The sequence below is a fragment of the Aphelocoma coerulescens genome, unplaced genomic scaffold (assembly GCF_041296385.1).
Source record: "Aphelocoma coerulescens isolate FSJ_1873_10779 unplaced genomic scaffold, UR_Acoe_1.0 HiC_scaffold_138, whole genome shotgun sequence".
NCBI lineage: Eukaryota > Metazoa > Chordata > Aves > Passeriformes > Corvidae > Aphelocoma > Aphelocoma coerulescens.
In genome coordinates this window covers 310617-323693 of record NW_027183491.1, presented here as the reverse complement: position 1 = coordinate 323693, position 13077 = coordinate 310617, and the positions used below count along the sequence as shown (strand labels likewise).

Here is a 13077-nt window from a genome sequence, read left to right as displayed (position 1 = left end):
AATGAGGAGGTTTTGGGGGGAATCAGGAGCGTTTGGGGTGAAATCGGGAAATTTTGGGGGGAAATGAAGAGATTTTGGGGCGAAATCAGGAGGTTTTGGGGGAAATCAGGAGATTTTGGGGCGAAATCGGGAGGTTTTGGGGGGAATCAGGAGCGTTTGGGGCGAAATCGGGAGATTTTGGGGGGAAATAAGGAGATTTTGGGGCAAAATCAGGAGGTTTTGGGGGGAAATCAGGAGATTTTGGGGGGAATCAGGAGGTTTTGGGGGAAATCAGGAGATTTTGGGGGAAATCAGGAGGTTTTGGGGGGAATCAGGAGATTTTGGGGCGAAATCGGGAGGTTTTGGGGGAAAATCAGGAGGTTTTGGGGGAAAATGAGGAGGTTTTGGGGGAAAATCAGGAGGTTTTGGGGGGAAATGAGGTTTTGGGGCGAAATTGGGAGGTTTTGGGGGGAAATCAGGAGATTTTGGGGGGAAATGGGGAGGTTTTGGGGCGAAATCAGGACGTTTTGGGAAATCAGGAGGTTTTGGGGGGAAATCGGGAGGTTTTGGGGGGAAATGAGGAGATTTTTGGGGGGAAATGAGGTTTTGGGGGAAAATCAGGAGGTTTTGGGGGAAATGAGGTTTTGGGGGAAAATGAGGTTTTGGGGCGAAATCGGGAGGTTTTGGGGGGAAATCAGGAGGTTTTGGGGGAAATTAGGAGGTTTTGGGGGGAAAATCAGGATGTTTTGGGGTAAATCAGGAGGTTTTGGGGTGAAATCAGGAGGTTTTGGGGGGAAGTCAGGACGTTTTGGGAAATCAGGAGATTTGGGGGCGAAATCAGGAGGTTTTGGGGGGAAATGAGGTTTTGGGGGGAAATGAGGAGGTTTTGGGGTAAATCAGGAGGTTTTGGGGCGAAATCAGGAGGTTTTGGGGGGAAGTCAGGACGTTTTGGGAAATCAGGAGATTTGGGGGCGAAATCAGGAGGTTTTGGGGGGAAATGAGGTTTTGGGGGGAAATGAGGAGGTTTTGGGGGTCACTGAGGAAGCCCCGCCCCCAATTCACGAAGCCCCGCCTCCTTCCAGGACCCAGCGCTCCCCATTGGCCCGAGGTCGGTGACGTCATCGCGGGCGGCGCCAATCAGAGGTGAGGCGCGGGGCCAAGATGGCGGCGGGGGCCTTGGGCTCCCCAAATTCCGCTCTTGGCTCCCCAAGTTTTGTCTTTTCCCGCCCAAATTCCGGGGCCCGTTCCCGAATTTCAGCGTTCCGGCGCCAAAATTTGGCTTCTGTTCCATCGAATTCCGTTTTTTTTGGCCCAAATTCCGGCGTTTTCGCCCCGAATTCGCGCTCTTCGCCCAAAATCTCATGGGTTTTCCGTGTTTTCGGCCCAAATTCCGGGCTTGGATCCCAAATTCCCGCGCTTCGGCCCTCAGAATCCCGCTTCTCATCCCAAATTTCAGCTTTTTGACCCCAAAACTCTACCCCAAACTCCAGACGTTGACCCGATTTCCTGCTTTTTTGCCCCAAAAATCCACACCTTGGACCCCAAATTCAGCGTTTTTCCACCCCAAATTCCAACTTTTGGCCCCAAGTTTTGATGGTTTTGCTCCGTTTTGGGCCTGATTTTGCTTCCTATTGGAATAATTTTGAGCTAAAGTCACTTTTTTTGGTAAACTTCAGTTTATTTCAAACAAATTTAATTATTACGGCTTAGCCGTAATTGATTTTAATTAGTAATTATCAATTTCAATTCAATCTTTGAAAATTTTAATTAAATTTAGTTGGATGCCTTTTACTTCGCTCTCTAAGTCATTGCTTCAATTTAATCCCTTTTAAATTGAGGAGATTCGAGGTGGTTTTGGTAACTTTGTGAAAAATTCCCCAAAAACGCCGATTTGGGAGGTTTCCCGCCCTTTTTGGAGCGCTGAAATTCGATTTTTTTTGGGGGCGTTTCGCTCCCAAATTGGAGCCGAATTTCCTCTGAAATGGGAAATTCAGATTTTTTTCCCAACTTTTTTATCGCAAAAACGAAACATTTCGGGGGGATTCTGGTGCGTTTTGGGGTTAAAACCTGAATTTTGAGGGGATCGACCCAGAATTTGGAGCTGAGATTTCTTAAAAATGTGGAATTTGGAGTTTTTTCCTCTCGTTGGCAAAAAACCCCATAAATTTAAGGGGATTTGGGGTTGTTTTGGGACCAATTGCTGTCGTTTTGGAGCATTTTGGGGTTATTTTTATCCGTTCCGGGGCATTTAAGGGCCATTTTGGGGCTACTTTTATGACGTTTGGGGCATTTAGTGCAATTTTGGGGGCTCTTAGTGCCATTTTTAACAGTTTTGGGGCAATTTGGAGCTATTCTAGGCCCTTTCACTGCCGCTTTGGGACCGTATTTACCCATTTTGGGGTCTTTTTGTGCCGTTTTTATCCTCTTTGGGACCATTTTAACCCATTTCGGGACCATTTTGTCAATTTTTGGGATTTTAGTGCCATTTTTTGGGCTTTTTAGTGCCATTTTTAGCCGTTTAGGAGCGTTTAAATTCCATTTTGGTGCTTTCTAAGGTCACTTTGAGCCCCTTCCGATCCAAACCCCCATTTCTGAGGGACTTTTGGGCCATTTAGTGCAAATTCGGGATCTTTTAACATCACTTGCAGCCCTTTTGGTCCCAAACCCCGATTTCTGAGGGACTTTTACCCTCACCCTGCCCGATTTTGACCCCAAACCGCCTCATTTTGAGCCACTTTGCCGGATTTTGACTCAATTTCGGGGCTCGCACCAATTCCGGCCTCGATTTTGGCGACGCCGGCGCTCACTCCGCAGCCGGGGGGCGGGCGATGCGCGGTGAGACGAGGCCAATCCAGGCAAATCCCGGCAATTCCAAGCGCCCGCGGCGCTTTTTTTTTTTCTTTTTTTTTTTGGGTCAAATCCGGCGGATTTGGGCTTTTTAATTTTTTTTTTTTTTTTTTTTTTTTCTTTTCCCCTCCCTCTGAGGGCGAAGGACCCCGCGGCCCTCCTCAGCGAGACAAGATGGCGGCGGCGGCGCGCCTGCCCGCGCCGCTCGCCTGCGCCGCGCGGCCCGGCAGCGCCGCGGCCACCCCTGACCAAAGGACCCCGCGCCCCCCCCCGTCTCTCTGAGGGGAAAAAAGGGGGGGGGCGCTTCCGGGTGGGCGGGCGCAACGCACCTCGCTGGTTGCCCGCTCCAGCCAATCAGCGCGCGGCTCGCGCGGGGTCGGGCCAATGGGGAGCGCGGCGGAGGGGCGTGGCGGGGGGGGGCGGGGGCCGGCGCGCGCGCGCGGCGGTGCGGGGCGGGGGGGGGGGGGGGGGGTTGCGTTGCGCCGCAGCCGCTGTGAGGGCGCCCCGGCGGCGGCGCGAGGGCGACGCGGCCTCGGCGCGCGCGCGCGGGGGGGGGCCACGAGCGGCGCCTCCCCCCCGCGCCCCTCCCCCACACCCCCCCCCTCTTCCCTCAGGGGAGACCCCCCCATCCCCCCCCCCGCCCCCTTTTTCCGTCTCAAATTTCACCTAAAAAAAAAAAAAATTTCTGAGGGAACCCCCCGCCACCCCCCCCAAAAAAAAATATTCCGGTAAAATCGAGGGGGTTTCGCGCGTTCATTCTCCTCCCCACCCCCCTCCCCTTCCCTCACGGCGGGACAGGTAAGGCGGGAAAAAGGGGGGGGGGGCCCTCAGGGGGCCGCGGGGTCGTGAGGGGCGGAGTGAGGGGAGGGGAGCGGAGGGGGGCGGAGAGCGGCCCTCACGGGGGTCCCGGGTACTTCCTTGTTGGGGTTGCTTCGGTTTCATACCGGGATCCCAGTTTTTCCGCGTTCGGGGTCGGGATTACCCCCATGCTGGGGTCTGAGTGATCCCGTATCGGGGTCCCAGTTTGTGCCGTGCTGGGGTCTCAGTTACCCCCATATCGGGGTCTCAGTGACTTCATTTGGGGTTCCAGTGACTTCATTTGGGGTCCCAGTCATTTCTTTACTGCGGCGCCGGCGATTCCGTGCTGGGGTCCCGTTGGTGCCTTACTGGGACCCCAGTTGCCCTTTTTTTGGGGTCCCAGTGGCCTCGCTTATCTCGTACTGGGGTTCCTGTACCCGGTCCCAGTTACCCCATACTGGGCTCCCAGTTAGCCTTTATTGGGGTCTCAATTCCCCCTTACTGGGGTTCCCAGTTCCTTCCTTACTGGGACCCGCAGTTCTTCCTAGTTCCCCCAGTTTTGCGGTTTTTTCTTTCCGCCAATGGAGTTCGGGGCTTCCTTTTGGTGGGGGACCCCAAAATTTGGGGGGTGGCCATTTCGGGAAGGGTCAGTTTTGGGGTCTGGGGTCAGGTTTGGGGTCTGGGGGTCACTTCGGGGTCCCCCTCACCCTCCCTTTTTCTCTCCCCACAGCCTGGAGCTCCGGAGCACCCCCAGCCTGAGGAGAGACCTGCAAAAAACCCCCCCAGGACCCCCCAAATCCCCCCTAGAACGCCCAAAAAAACCCAGGGACCCCCCCAACCCCCCCCATTTTGGGGTTGGGGACCCCCCCAGCCCCACCGGACCCCCTAAATTCTTCTTTTTTGGGCTGGGGACCCCGTGAGCCACTCCAGCCTCCCTTAACCCCCCCAGGGCTCCCCAAATTTCTCTCAGGACCCCCCAAATTCCCCTTTCTTGGCGTTGGGGACCTCCAGATCTCCCCCAAACCCGCAGATCTCCCCCTCAAAGTCCCCCCCAGCACCCCCCAAATTCCCTTTTTCAGGGGTTGGGGACCCCCAAACCTCCCTCAGGACCCCCCCAGGTTCCCCTTTTTTAGGGTTGGGGCCCCCCAGACCCCCCCATTTTTGGGGTTTGGGGCCCCCTGCCCATCATGGCCGACCCCATCATGGACCTCTTTGACGACCCCAACCTGTTCGGGCTGGACCCCCTCCCCGAGGACCTGGTGACCCCCCCGAACCCCCCCCCCCAGCGACCCCCTGGCCGAAGCTTTGGGGCTTTCGGGGGCTCTGGACCCTCCCCCAGCCCCGGAGCCCCCTCAGGACCCCCCCCAGAACGCCCCGAACCCCCCCCAGCCCCCCCCGGACCCCGAAGTGCTGAGTCAGGGCAACCCCTTCATGGGGGTCTCCGCCCCTCCTCCTCCCCCCCCCCAGGCCGCGGGGGGGCCCCCCAAAATCGTCATCCTCAAAGCCCCTCCCCCCGGCGGCCCCGCCCCGGCCGCGCCCAACGGGGGCAAAGTCACCTTGGCCAAAGTTTTGGGGGGGACCCCGCCCCAAATCCGGCCGGGGGTCCCGGTGGCGGGGGTGGGCGGTGGTCCCAAGGGGGGCGGGGCCTCGGGGGGCTCGGCCGCGCCCCCCGCCCGGGCCCTGCTGCAGTCGGGGCGCCCGGTGAAGCAGCTGGTGCTGCAGCCCCTCAAGGCCGGCGCGGGGGCCACCCCCGGGACTCCCCTGAAACCCGGCCTGAGCCTCGGCCCCGCGCAGGTGGGCGGGGAGGGGTCTGGGGGGGGGGTCTGGGGGGGATTGGGGCGATTCTGAGAGGGGTTTGGGGCTGCTGAGGGGGTTTGGGGGGTGCTGGGGGGGTCTGGGAGGGGTCCTGGGGGGGATTGGGGCGATTCTGAGAAGGGTTTGGGGCTGCTGAGGGGGTTTGGGGGGTCCTGGGGGGGTCTGGGAGGGGTCCTGGGGGGGATTGGGGGGATTCTGAGAGGGGTTTGGGGCTGCTGAGGGGGTTTGGGGGGTCCTGGGGGGGTCTGGGAGGGGTCCTGGGGGGGATTGGGGGGATCCTGAGAGGGGTTTGGGGCTGCTGAGGGGGTTTGGGGGGTCCTGGGGGGGTCTGGGAGGGCTCCTGGGGGGGATTGGGGGGATCCTGAGAGGGGTTTGGGGCTGCTGAGGGGGTTTGGCGCGCCCCGGGGGGCGTTGAAGGGCTTTTGTGGGTCTGGGGGGATTTGGGGCGCTCCGGGGGGTCCAGGTGGGGTTCAGGTGGGTCCAGGGGGGGGATTTGTGGGTTCCAGGTGGGGGTTGCAGCGTCCGGCTGAGGTTTGGGGTCCCGCGTCGGCGTCCGGCTGACCCCGCGCCGGCCGCTCCGTCCGCAGGGCGAGTCCAAGCGCATCACGCTGGTCCTGCAGCAGCCGGGGGCCGGCGCCGCGCCCGGCCAGCGCCACGTGGTCCTGGGCACGCTGCCCGGCAAGCTGCTGGTGCAGGGCGGCGGCGGCGCCGCGGCCGCGCCCGGCCCCGCCAAGGCCGCGCCCGGCGCTCCGGCCAAGGTGGTGACCATCCAGCTGCAGGTGCAGCCGCCGGCCGCGCCCGGCCAGCCCGGCCAGCCCCAGAAGATCCAGCTGATCCAGCAGCCCGGGGCGGGGCCCGTGGGCGTGGCCTCGGTGCCGCAGGTGGTGGGCGGCGCCGGACAGCGGCTGACCGTGCCGCTGAAGGTCGTGCTGCAGCCGCAGGTGAGCGCGGGCTGCCGCGGCGGTGGTGGTCACTCGGGCCGCCGCGGTGGTGGCGGTCGCTCCGGTCGCGGCAGTCGGTCAGTGGGGGCGGTGGCGGTCACCCAACTCGGGGTTTAGCGGTCGCTCGGGGGTGGCGGTGGTGGTCAGTCAAGGTTGGATGTGGTGGTCACTCAAGGTCGGTCTTGATGGTTGCTCATGGGGGATTGGTGGTTGTGTAATGTTGACCTTAATGGTCAGCCAACCGCAGCCTTGGTGGTCACTCAGCCGTGGTGGCCACCTAACCACGGCCTTGGTGGTCACCCAGCTGCGATCTTGGTGGTCACCCAGCCGTGGTGGCCATGTAACCATGACCTTGGTGGTCGCCTAGCTGCGATCTTGGTGGTCACCCAGTCATGGTGGCCACCTAACCATGGCCTTGGTGGTCACCTAGCTGCGATCTTGGTGGTCACCCAGCCGTGGTGGCCATGTAACCATGACCTTGGTGGTCGCCTAGCTGCGATCTTGGTGGTGACCCAGTCATGGTGGCCACCTAACCATGGCCTTGGTGGTCACCTAGCTGCGATCTTGGTGGTCACCCAGCCGTGGTGGCCATTCAGCCATGACCTTGACGGTCACTGTGATGGCCATGCGATTCTGCCTCTGATGGCCACCCAACCGTGGTGGCCACCCACCCCTGCTCTGACTGGTCACTCACCCCCTTCCCTTTCCCCAGGCCGGCTCCTCGGCGGGCGGCTCCTCAGCCGGCCTCTCGGTGGTCAAGGTGCTGAGCGGCGCCGAGGTGGCCGCGGTGGCCGCGCCGGCCGCGCGGGGGCCGTCGGACGAGAGCCGCAAGCTGGAGCACCAGAAGAAGCAGGAGAAGGCCAACCGCATCGTGGCCGAGGCCATCGCCCGCGCCCGCGCCCGCGGCGAGCAGAACATCCCCCGCGTCCTCAACGAGGACGAGCTGCCCAGCGTCCGGCCCGAGGACGAGGGCGAGCGCAAGCGGCGCCGCAAGGGCCCCGGCGAGCGCGGCGCGGCCAAGGAGGAGCGGCCACGGCGCGGGAAGGGCCAGGGCGGCAGCAAGAGCAAAGGGCGCGGCAAGGCCAGGTGAGGGGGCGCGGTCAGCGGCGTGGGCTTGGCGGTCACTCGGCTTCGGCGTCCGTCGTGGTCAGGTGGGGTCTTGGTGGTCAGCATCGCTCGGTCGTGAGGGTCACCCAGCCTCGGTCTTGGTGGTCACGTAACCACGGTGGTCACCTAACCACGGCCTCGGTGGTCACCCAATCACAGCGGTCACCTGACAGGAGTGGTCACCCGGTCTTGGCCTCGGTGGTCAGCCAACCACAGCGGTCACCTAAGCACAGTGGTCACTTGGCCTTGGTCTTGGTGGTCACCTAATCGTGGTCTTGGTGGTTGCTCAGCCTTGGTGGTCATTCATCGTTAGCGTTGATGGTCACCCAACTGTGGTCGCGGTGGTCACCAAACCATGGCCTAGGGGGTCACTAAACCTTGTCCCTAACGGTCATCCGGGCTCTTTTTTATGGCTGTGGTGGCCCCCTGACCACGGTGGCCACGCAGCCCTGACTCTGGCGGTCACCCGTCCCCGGCGGTCACTCCGGTCACTCTCCCGCAGCACCATCACGCCGGTGGTGGGCAAGAAGCGCAAGCGCAACGCGTCCTCCGACAACTCCGACTCCGAGGTGCTGCCGGCGCCGTCCCCGCGCCACGACGACGACAGCAGCGTCCAGGTGTCCACCCGGGGGCGGGAGTGGTCACCCAGGGGCGGGAGTGGTCACCCGGGCGTGGCTGACCCGCGCTTGTCCCCCGCAGAAGCGCCGCTCGAACCGGCAGGTGAAGCGCAAGAAGTACACGGAGGACCTGGACATCAAGATCACGGACGACGAGGAGGACGAGGAGCTGGACGTGACGGGGCCGGCGCGGCCGGAGCAGCCCCCGGCGCCGCCGCCGCCCGAGCACGACGGCGACGCGCTGCCCTCCATGCAGTTCTTCGTGGTGGGTGCCCTTCCTCCTCACCCTCGTCGTGTCCATCTTCGTCATCTTCGTTTTCATTTCTGTCGTCTTCACTATCTTCGTCTTTATCGACTCTGTCTTCATCGTCTTCGTCGTCTTTGTCTTCATCATCTCCATGTTCGGGCTCTTCGTGTTTTTCATTTCTGTCTTCTTAGCTTTTTGCCAAGCTCATCATCTTCGTCTTCATCATCTTCATCATCTCCGTCATCTTTTCCCAGCGCCGTCGTGTTCATTGTTTTCATCCCTGTCATCTCCATCATTTCTTTATCATTTCCATCTTCATCATTTCCATCTTCATCCTTTCCATTTTCGTCATCTCCATCTTCATTGCGTCCATCATCTTCATCATCTCTGTTTTCATCATCTCTATATTTATCTCCATCTTTATCATGTCCATTTCTATGATCTCCCCCTTCATCATTTCTATCTTCGTCATTTTCGTCTTCGTCATCTCCTTGTTCCTTATTTCCATCTCCATCGTCTCCATCTTCATCATCTCCATCTTAATTGTCTCCATCTTCATCATCTCCGTCTTCATCATCTCCATCTTCATCATCTCCATCTTCATCATCTCCACCTTCATCATTTCCATTTTTATCATCTCCATCATCTCCATTTCTCTCATCTCCATCTTCATCATTTCCATCTTCATCATCTCTCTCTTCATCGCCTTCTCCCAACTCCCATCATTGCCTTCATCACCTTCCTCACCTCTTCATCCCCAGCATCTTCCTCATCATCGTCTTCATCCCGTCCTCCATCCCCATCATCTTCCTGGTCTCCTCCATCCTCTGCCCCTTCATGGTGTTCTCCATCCTTATCATCTTCACGGTGTCCATCTCCCTTATCTTCATCACCTTCCTCACCTTCTCCATCCGCATCATCTTCATCACCGCCTTCCTCACCACTGTCACCTTCTCCATCATCTTCATCACCTTCTCCATTTCTGTGACCTTCATCCCCATCCCCACCTCACTCACGTTCCTCACCTTCTCCCCGTCCATCATCTTCCTCACCTTCTCCATCCCTGTTGTCTCCATCATCTTCCTCACCTTCTCCGTCCCCGTGATCTCCATCACCTTCCTCACCTTCTCCATCCCCGTGATCTCCATCATCTTCCTCACCTTCTCCATCCCCGTGATCTCCATCACCTTCCTCACCTTCCTCCTCCTCGTCCCCAGGAGAACCCGAGCGAGGAAGACGCCGCCATCGTGGACAAGGTCCTGTCCATGCGCGTGGTCAAGAAGGAGGTGAGGCCGGCGGCCACTGCGGCGGTCACCGGGGTGGCCCGAGGTGACCCCCAGGGCCTCCTCCTGACCTTCCTCCCGCCCTCCTCCTCCTCCTCCTCCTCAGCTGCCGTCGGGACAATTGGTGGAGTCCGAGGAGTTCTTCGTCAAGTACAAAAATTAGTAGGTGGCCGTGGGAGGTCCTGGGAGGTCCACGGGGTGGGGAGAGGTCACTCGTGGTCACTCGTGGTCACTCGTGGTCATTCCTGGTCGTTTAAGGTCGTTCGTGGTCATTTCGGGGTCATTTAAGGTCGTTTTGGGGTTGGTTTTGGGGGTTTTGGGAGGTGGTGTGGAGTCCAGGAGGTGCCTCACCCCAGGTGACCTCACCTGGCCACACCTGGGGGCATCCGTGGTCATTTGGGGTCATCCCTGGTTATTTTGGGTCATCCCTGGTCATTTTGGGGGTCGTTTTTGGTCATTTTGGGCTTTTTTTGGATCGTTTTGGGTCATTCTGGGTCATTTTGGGGTCATTTGTGAGCATTTTTGGGGTCGTTTTTGAGCAGTTTTTGGGGTAGTTTTTGAGCATTTTTGGGCTCGTTTTTGAGTGATTTTGGGGTCGTTTTTTAGCATTTTTGGGGTCATTTTTGAGCGTTTTTGGGGTTTTTTGAGCATTTTTGGGGTCATTTTTGAGCGTTTTTGGGGTCGTTTTTTAGCATTTTTGGGCTTGTTTATAAGCATTTTTGGGCTCGTTTTTGAGTGGTTTTAGGGTCGTTTTTGAGCATTTTTGGGGTCGTTTTTTGAGTATTTTCGGGCTCTTTTTTGAGCATTTTCGGGGTCGTTTTTTACCATTTTTGGGCTCATTTTTGAGCGGTTTTGGGGTCATTTTTTGAGCGTTTTTGGGGTCGTTTTTTGAGCGTTTTCGGGGCCGTTTTTGAGCATTTTTGGGGTCGTTTTTGAGCGCTTTTGGGGTCGTTTTTTAGCATTTTTGGGGCCGTTTTTGAGCGTTTTCGGGGTCCCGGGCTCCCCGGGGTGGGCGGGGCCCTCACCTGCGCCCAGGTGTGACCCCGGCCCCGCCCCCAGCTCGTACCTGCACTGCGAGTGGGCGACGATCGCGCAGCTGGAGAAGGACAAGAGGATCCACCAGAAGCTCAAGCGCTTCAAGACCAAGATGAACCAAATGCGCCACTTCTTCCACGAGGTTCGGGGCGATTTCCGGGGTTTTTGGGAAAATTTGGGGCGTTCTGAGGGGGAAAATGGGGTTTTGGGGGGGAAAAAAAAAAAACGGGTTTTTTGGGAGGGGGAATTCGGGGTTTTGGGGGAAAAAGTGGGGGTGGGGGGATGATGAGGGTTTTGGGGGAAAGTGGGAATTTTTGGGGGAAAAAATGGGGATTTTGGGGGGAAAAAGCAAGGGTTTGGGAGGGAGAAATGGGGAAGTGGGAAAATGAGGAATTGAGAAAAAAAACACTTTGTTTTTTGGAAGACATGAAATGGGTCAAAGTCTGGGGGTTTTGGGGAAAAACTGAGATTTGCGGAGGAAAAATGGGTATTTTGGGGGAAAAAACAGAGATCTGGGGTAAAAATGAATTTTGGGGAGAAAACCTGGGATTTTTGGGGTTTTTTTCCCCAGGATGAAGAGCCCTTCAACCCCGACTACGTGGAGGTCGATCGGATCCTGGACGAGTCCCACAGCGTGGACAAGGACAACGGCGAGGTCGGGGGGCCCCAAAATTGGGAATTTTTGTGGGTTTAGAGGTGCTAGAACCCCAAAATGGGGATTTTTTGTGGATTTAGGGGTGGAAGAACCCGAAATTGGGGATTTTTTGTGGGTTTAGAGGTGTTAGAATCCCAAAATTGGGATTTTTCATGGATTCAGGGGTGGAAGAACCCCAAATCTGGGAATTTTTAGTGGGTTTAGGGGTGGAAGAACCCCAAAATGGGGATTTTTAGTGGATTTAGGGGTGGAAGAACCCCAAAATTGGGAATTTTTGTGGGTTTAGAGGTGTCAGAACCCCAGAACTGGGAATTTTTAGTGGGTTTAGGGGTGAAAGAACCCCAGAACTGGGAATTTTTAGTGGGTTTAGGGGTGTCAGAACCCCAAAATGGGGATTTTTTTTGGATTTAGAGGTGGAAAAAACGCAAAATTGGGAATTTTTGTGGGTTTAGAGGTGTCAGAACCCCAAAATAGGGATTTTTAGTGGATTTCGTGGTGGTAGAACCCCAAAATGGGGATTTTTGATGGGCTCGGCACTGGTAGAACCCAAAACCGAGGTTTTTTCCATGGATTTTGTGGTGGTAGAACCCCAAAATTTTGGTTTTTTAGCGTTCGGTGGTGGCAGAACCCCAAAATTGAGGTTCTAGGGCGCGGTCAATGCCCCCAAATTTTGGTCCCCCGAGGTCAGGGTGTGGTCAGCACCCCCAGACCATGGTCCCAGGTGACCAAAGGAGGGTCACCACCCCAGCCCGCGGTCCCAGGTGACCAGAGCAGGGTCACCACCCCAAACCACGGTCCCAGGTGACCAGAGCAGGGTCACCACCCCAAACCACGGTCCCAGGTGACCAGAGCAGGGTCACCACCCCAGACCACGGTCCCAGGTGACCAGAGCAGGGTCACCACCCCAGACCACGGTCCCAGGTGACCAAAGCAGGGTCACCACCCCAGACCATGGTCCCAGGTGACCAGAGCAGGGTCACCACCCCAGACCATGGTCCCAGGTGACCAAAGGAGGGTCAGCACCCCCAGACCATGGTCCCAGGTGACCAGGGCAGGGTCACCACCCCAAACCATGGTCCCAGGTGACCAGGGCAGGGTCACCACCCCAGACCACGGTCCCAGGTGACCAAAGCAGGGTCACCACCCCAGACCACGGTCCCAGGTGACCAGGGCAGGGTCACCACCCCAGCCCGCGGTCCCAGGTGACCAAAGGAGGGTCACCACCCCAAACCACGGTCCCAGGTGACCAGGGCAGGGTCAGCACCCCAGACCACGGTCCCAGGTGACCAGAGCAGGGTCACCACCCCAAACCATGGTCCCAGGTGACCAGAGCAGGGTCAGCACCCCAGACCATGGTCCCAGGTGACCAGAGCAGGGTCACCACCCCAGCCCGCGGTCCCAGGTGACCAGAGCAGGGTCAGCACCCCCAGCCCGTGGTCCCAGGTGACCAGAGCAGGGTCACCACCCCAAACCACGGTCCCAGGTGACCAGAGCAGGGTCACCACCCCAAACCATGGTCCCAGGTGACCAGAGCAGGGTCACCACCCCAGGTCATGGTCCCAGGTGACCAAAGCAGGGTCACCACCCCAGACCATGGTCCCAGGTGACCAGAGCAGGGTCAGCACCCCCAGCCCGTGGTCCCAGGTGACCAGAGCAGGGTCACCACCCCAAACCACGGTCCCAGGTGACCAGAGCAGGGTCACCACCCCAGCCCGCGGTCCCAGGTGACCAGAGCAGGGTCACCACCCCAAAC

The 13077-nt window shown here is 58.4% G+C and overlaps 1 protein-coding gene and 1 gene segment (V, D, J or C); one reads left to right on the top strand and one right to left on the bottom strand.

Annotated features, from left to right (window-relative positions):
- LOC138100714 (immunoglobulin heavy variable 3-48-like) overlaps window positions 1–13077 on the bottom strand; it is a 104048-nt gene that overhangs the window by 60477 nt on the left and 30494 nt on the right.
- Window positions 4707–13077, top strand: part of LOC138100684 (chromodomain-helicase-DNA-binding protein 8-like) — a 38124-nt gene continuing 29753 nt past the window's right edge. Inside the window, exons 1-10 of the mRNA XM_068998566.1 lie at window positions 4707–4920; window positions 4964–5418; window positions 6027–6380; window positions 7093–7466; window positions 7990–8104; window positions 8187–8369; window positions 9569–9637; window positions 9741–9796; window positions 10694–10811; window positions 11241–11324. Coding sequence (XP_068854667.1) covers window positions 4812–4920; window positions 4964–5418; window positions 6027–6380; window positions 7093–7466; window positions 7990–8104; window positions 8187–8369; window positions 9569–9637; window positions 9741–9796; window positions 10694–10811; window positions 11241–11324 — 1917 coding nt within the window. The 5' untranslated portion in view covers window positions 4707–4811. The remainder of the gene's footprint in view (window positions 4921–4963; window positions 5419–6026; window positions 6381–7092; window positions 7467–7989; window positions 8105–8186; window positions 8370–9568; window positions 9638–9740; window positions 9797–10693; window positions 10812–11240; window positions 11325–13077) is intronic.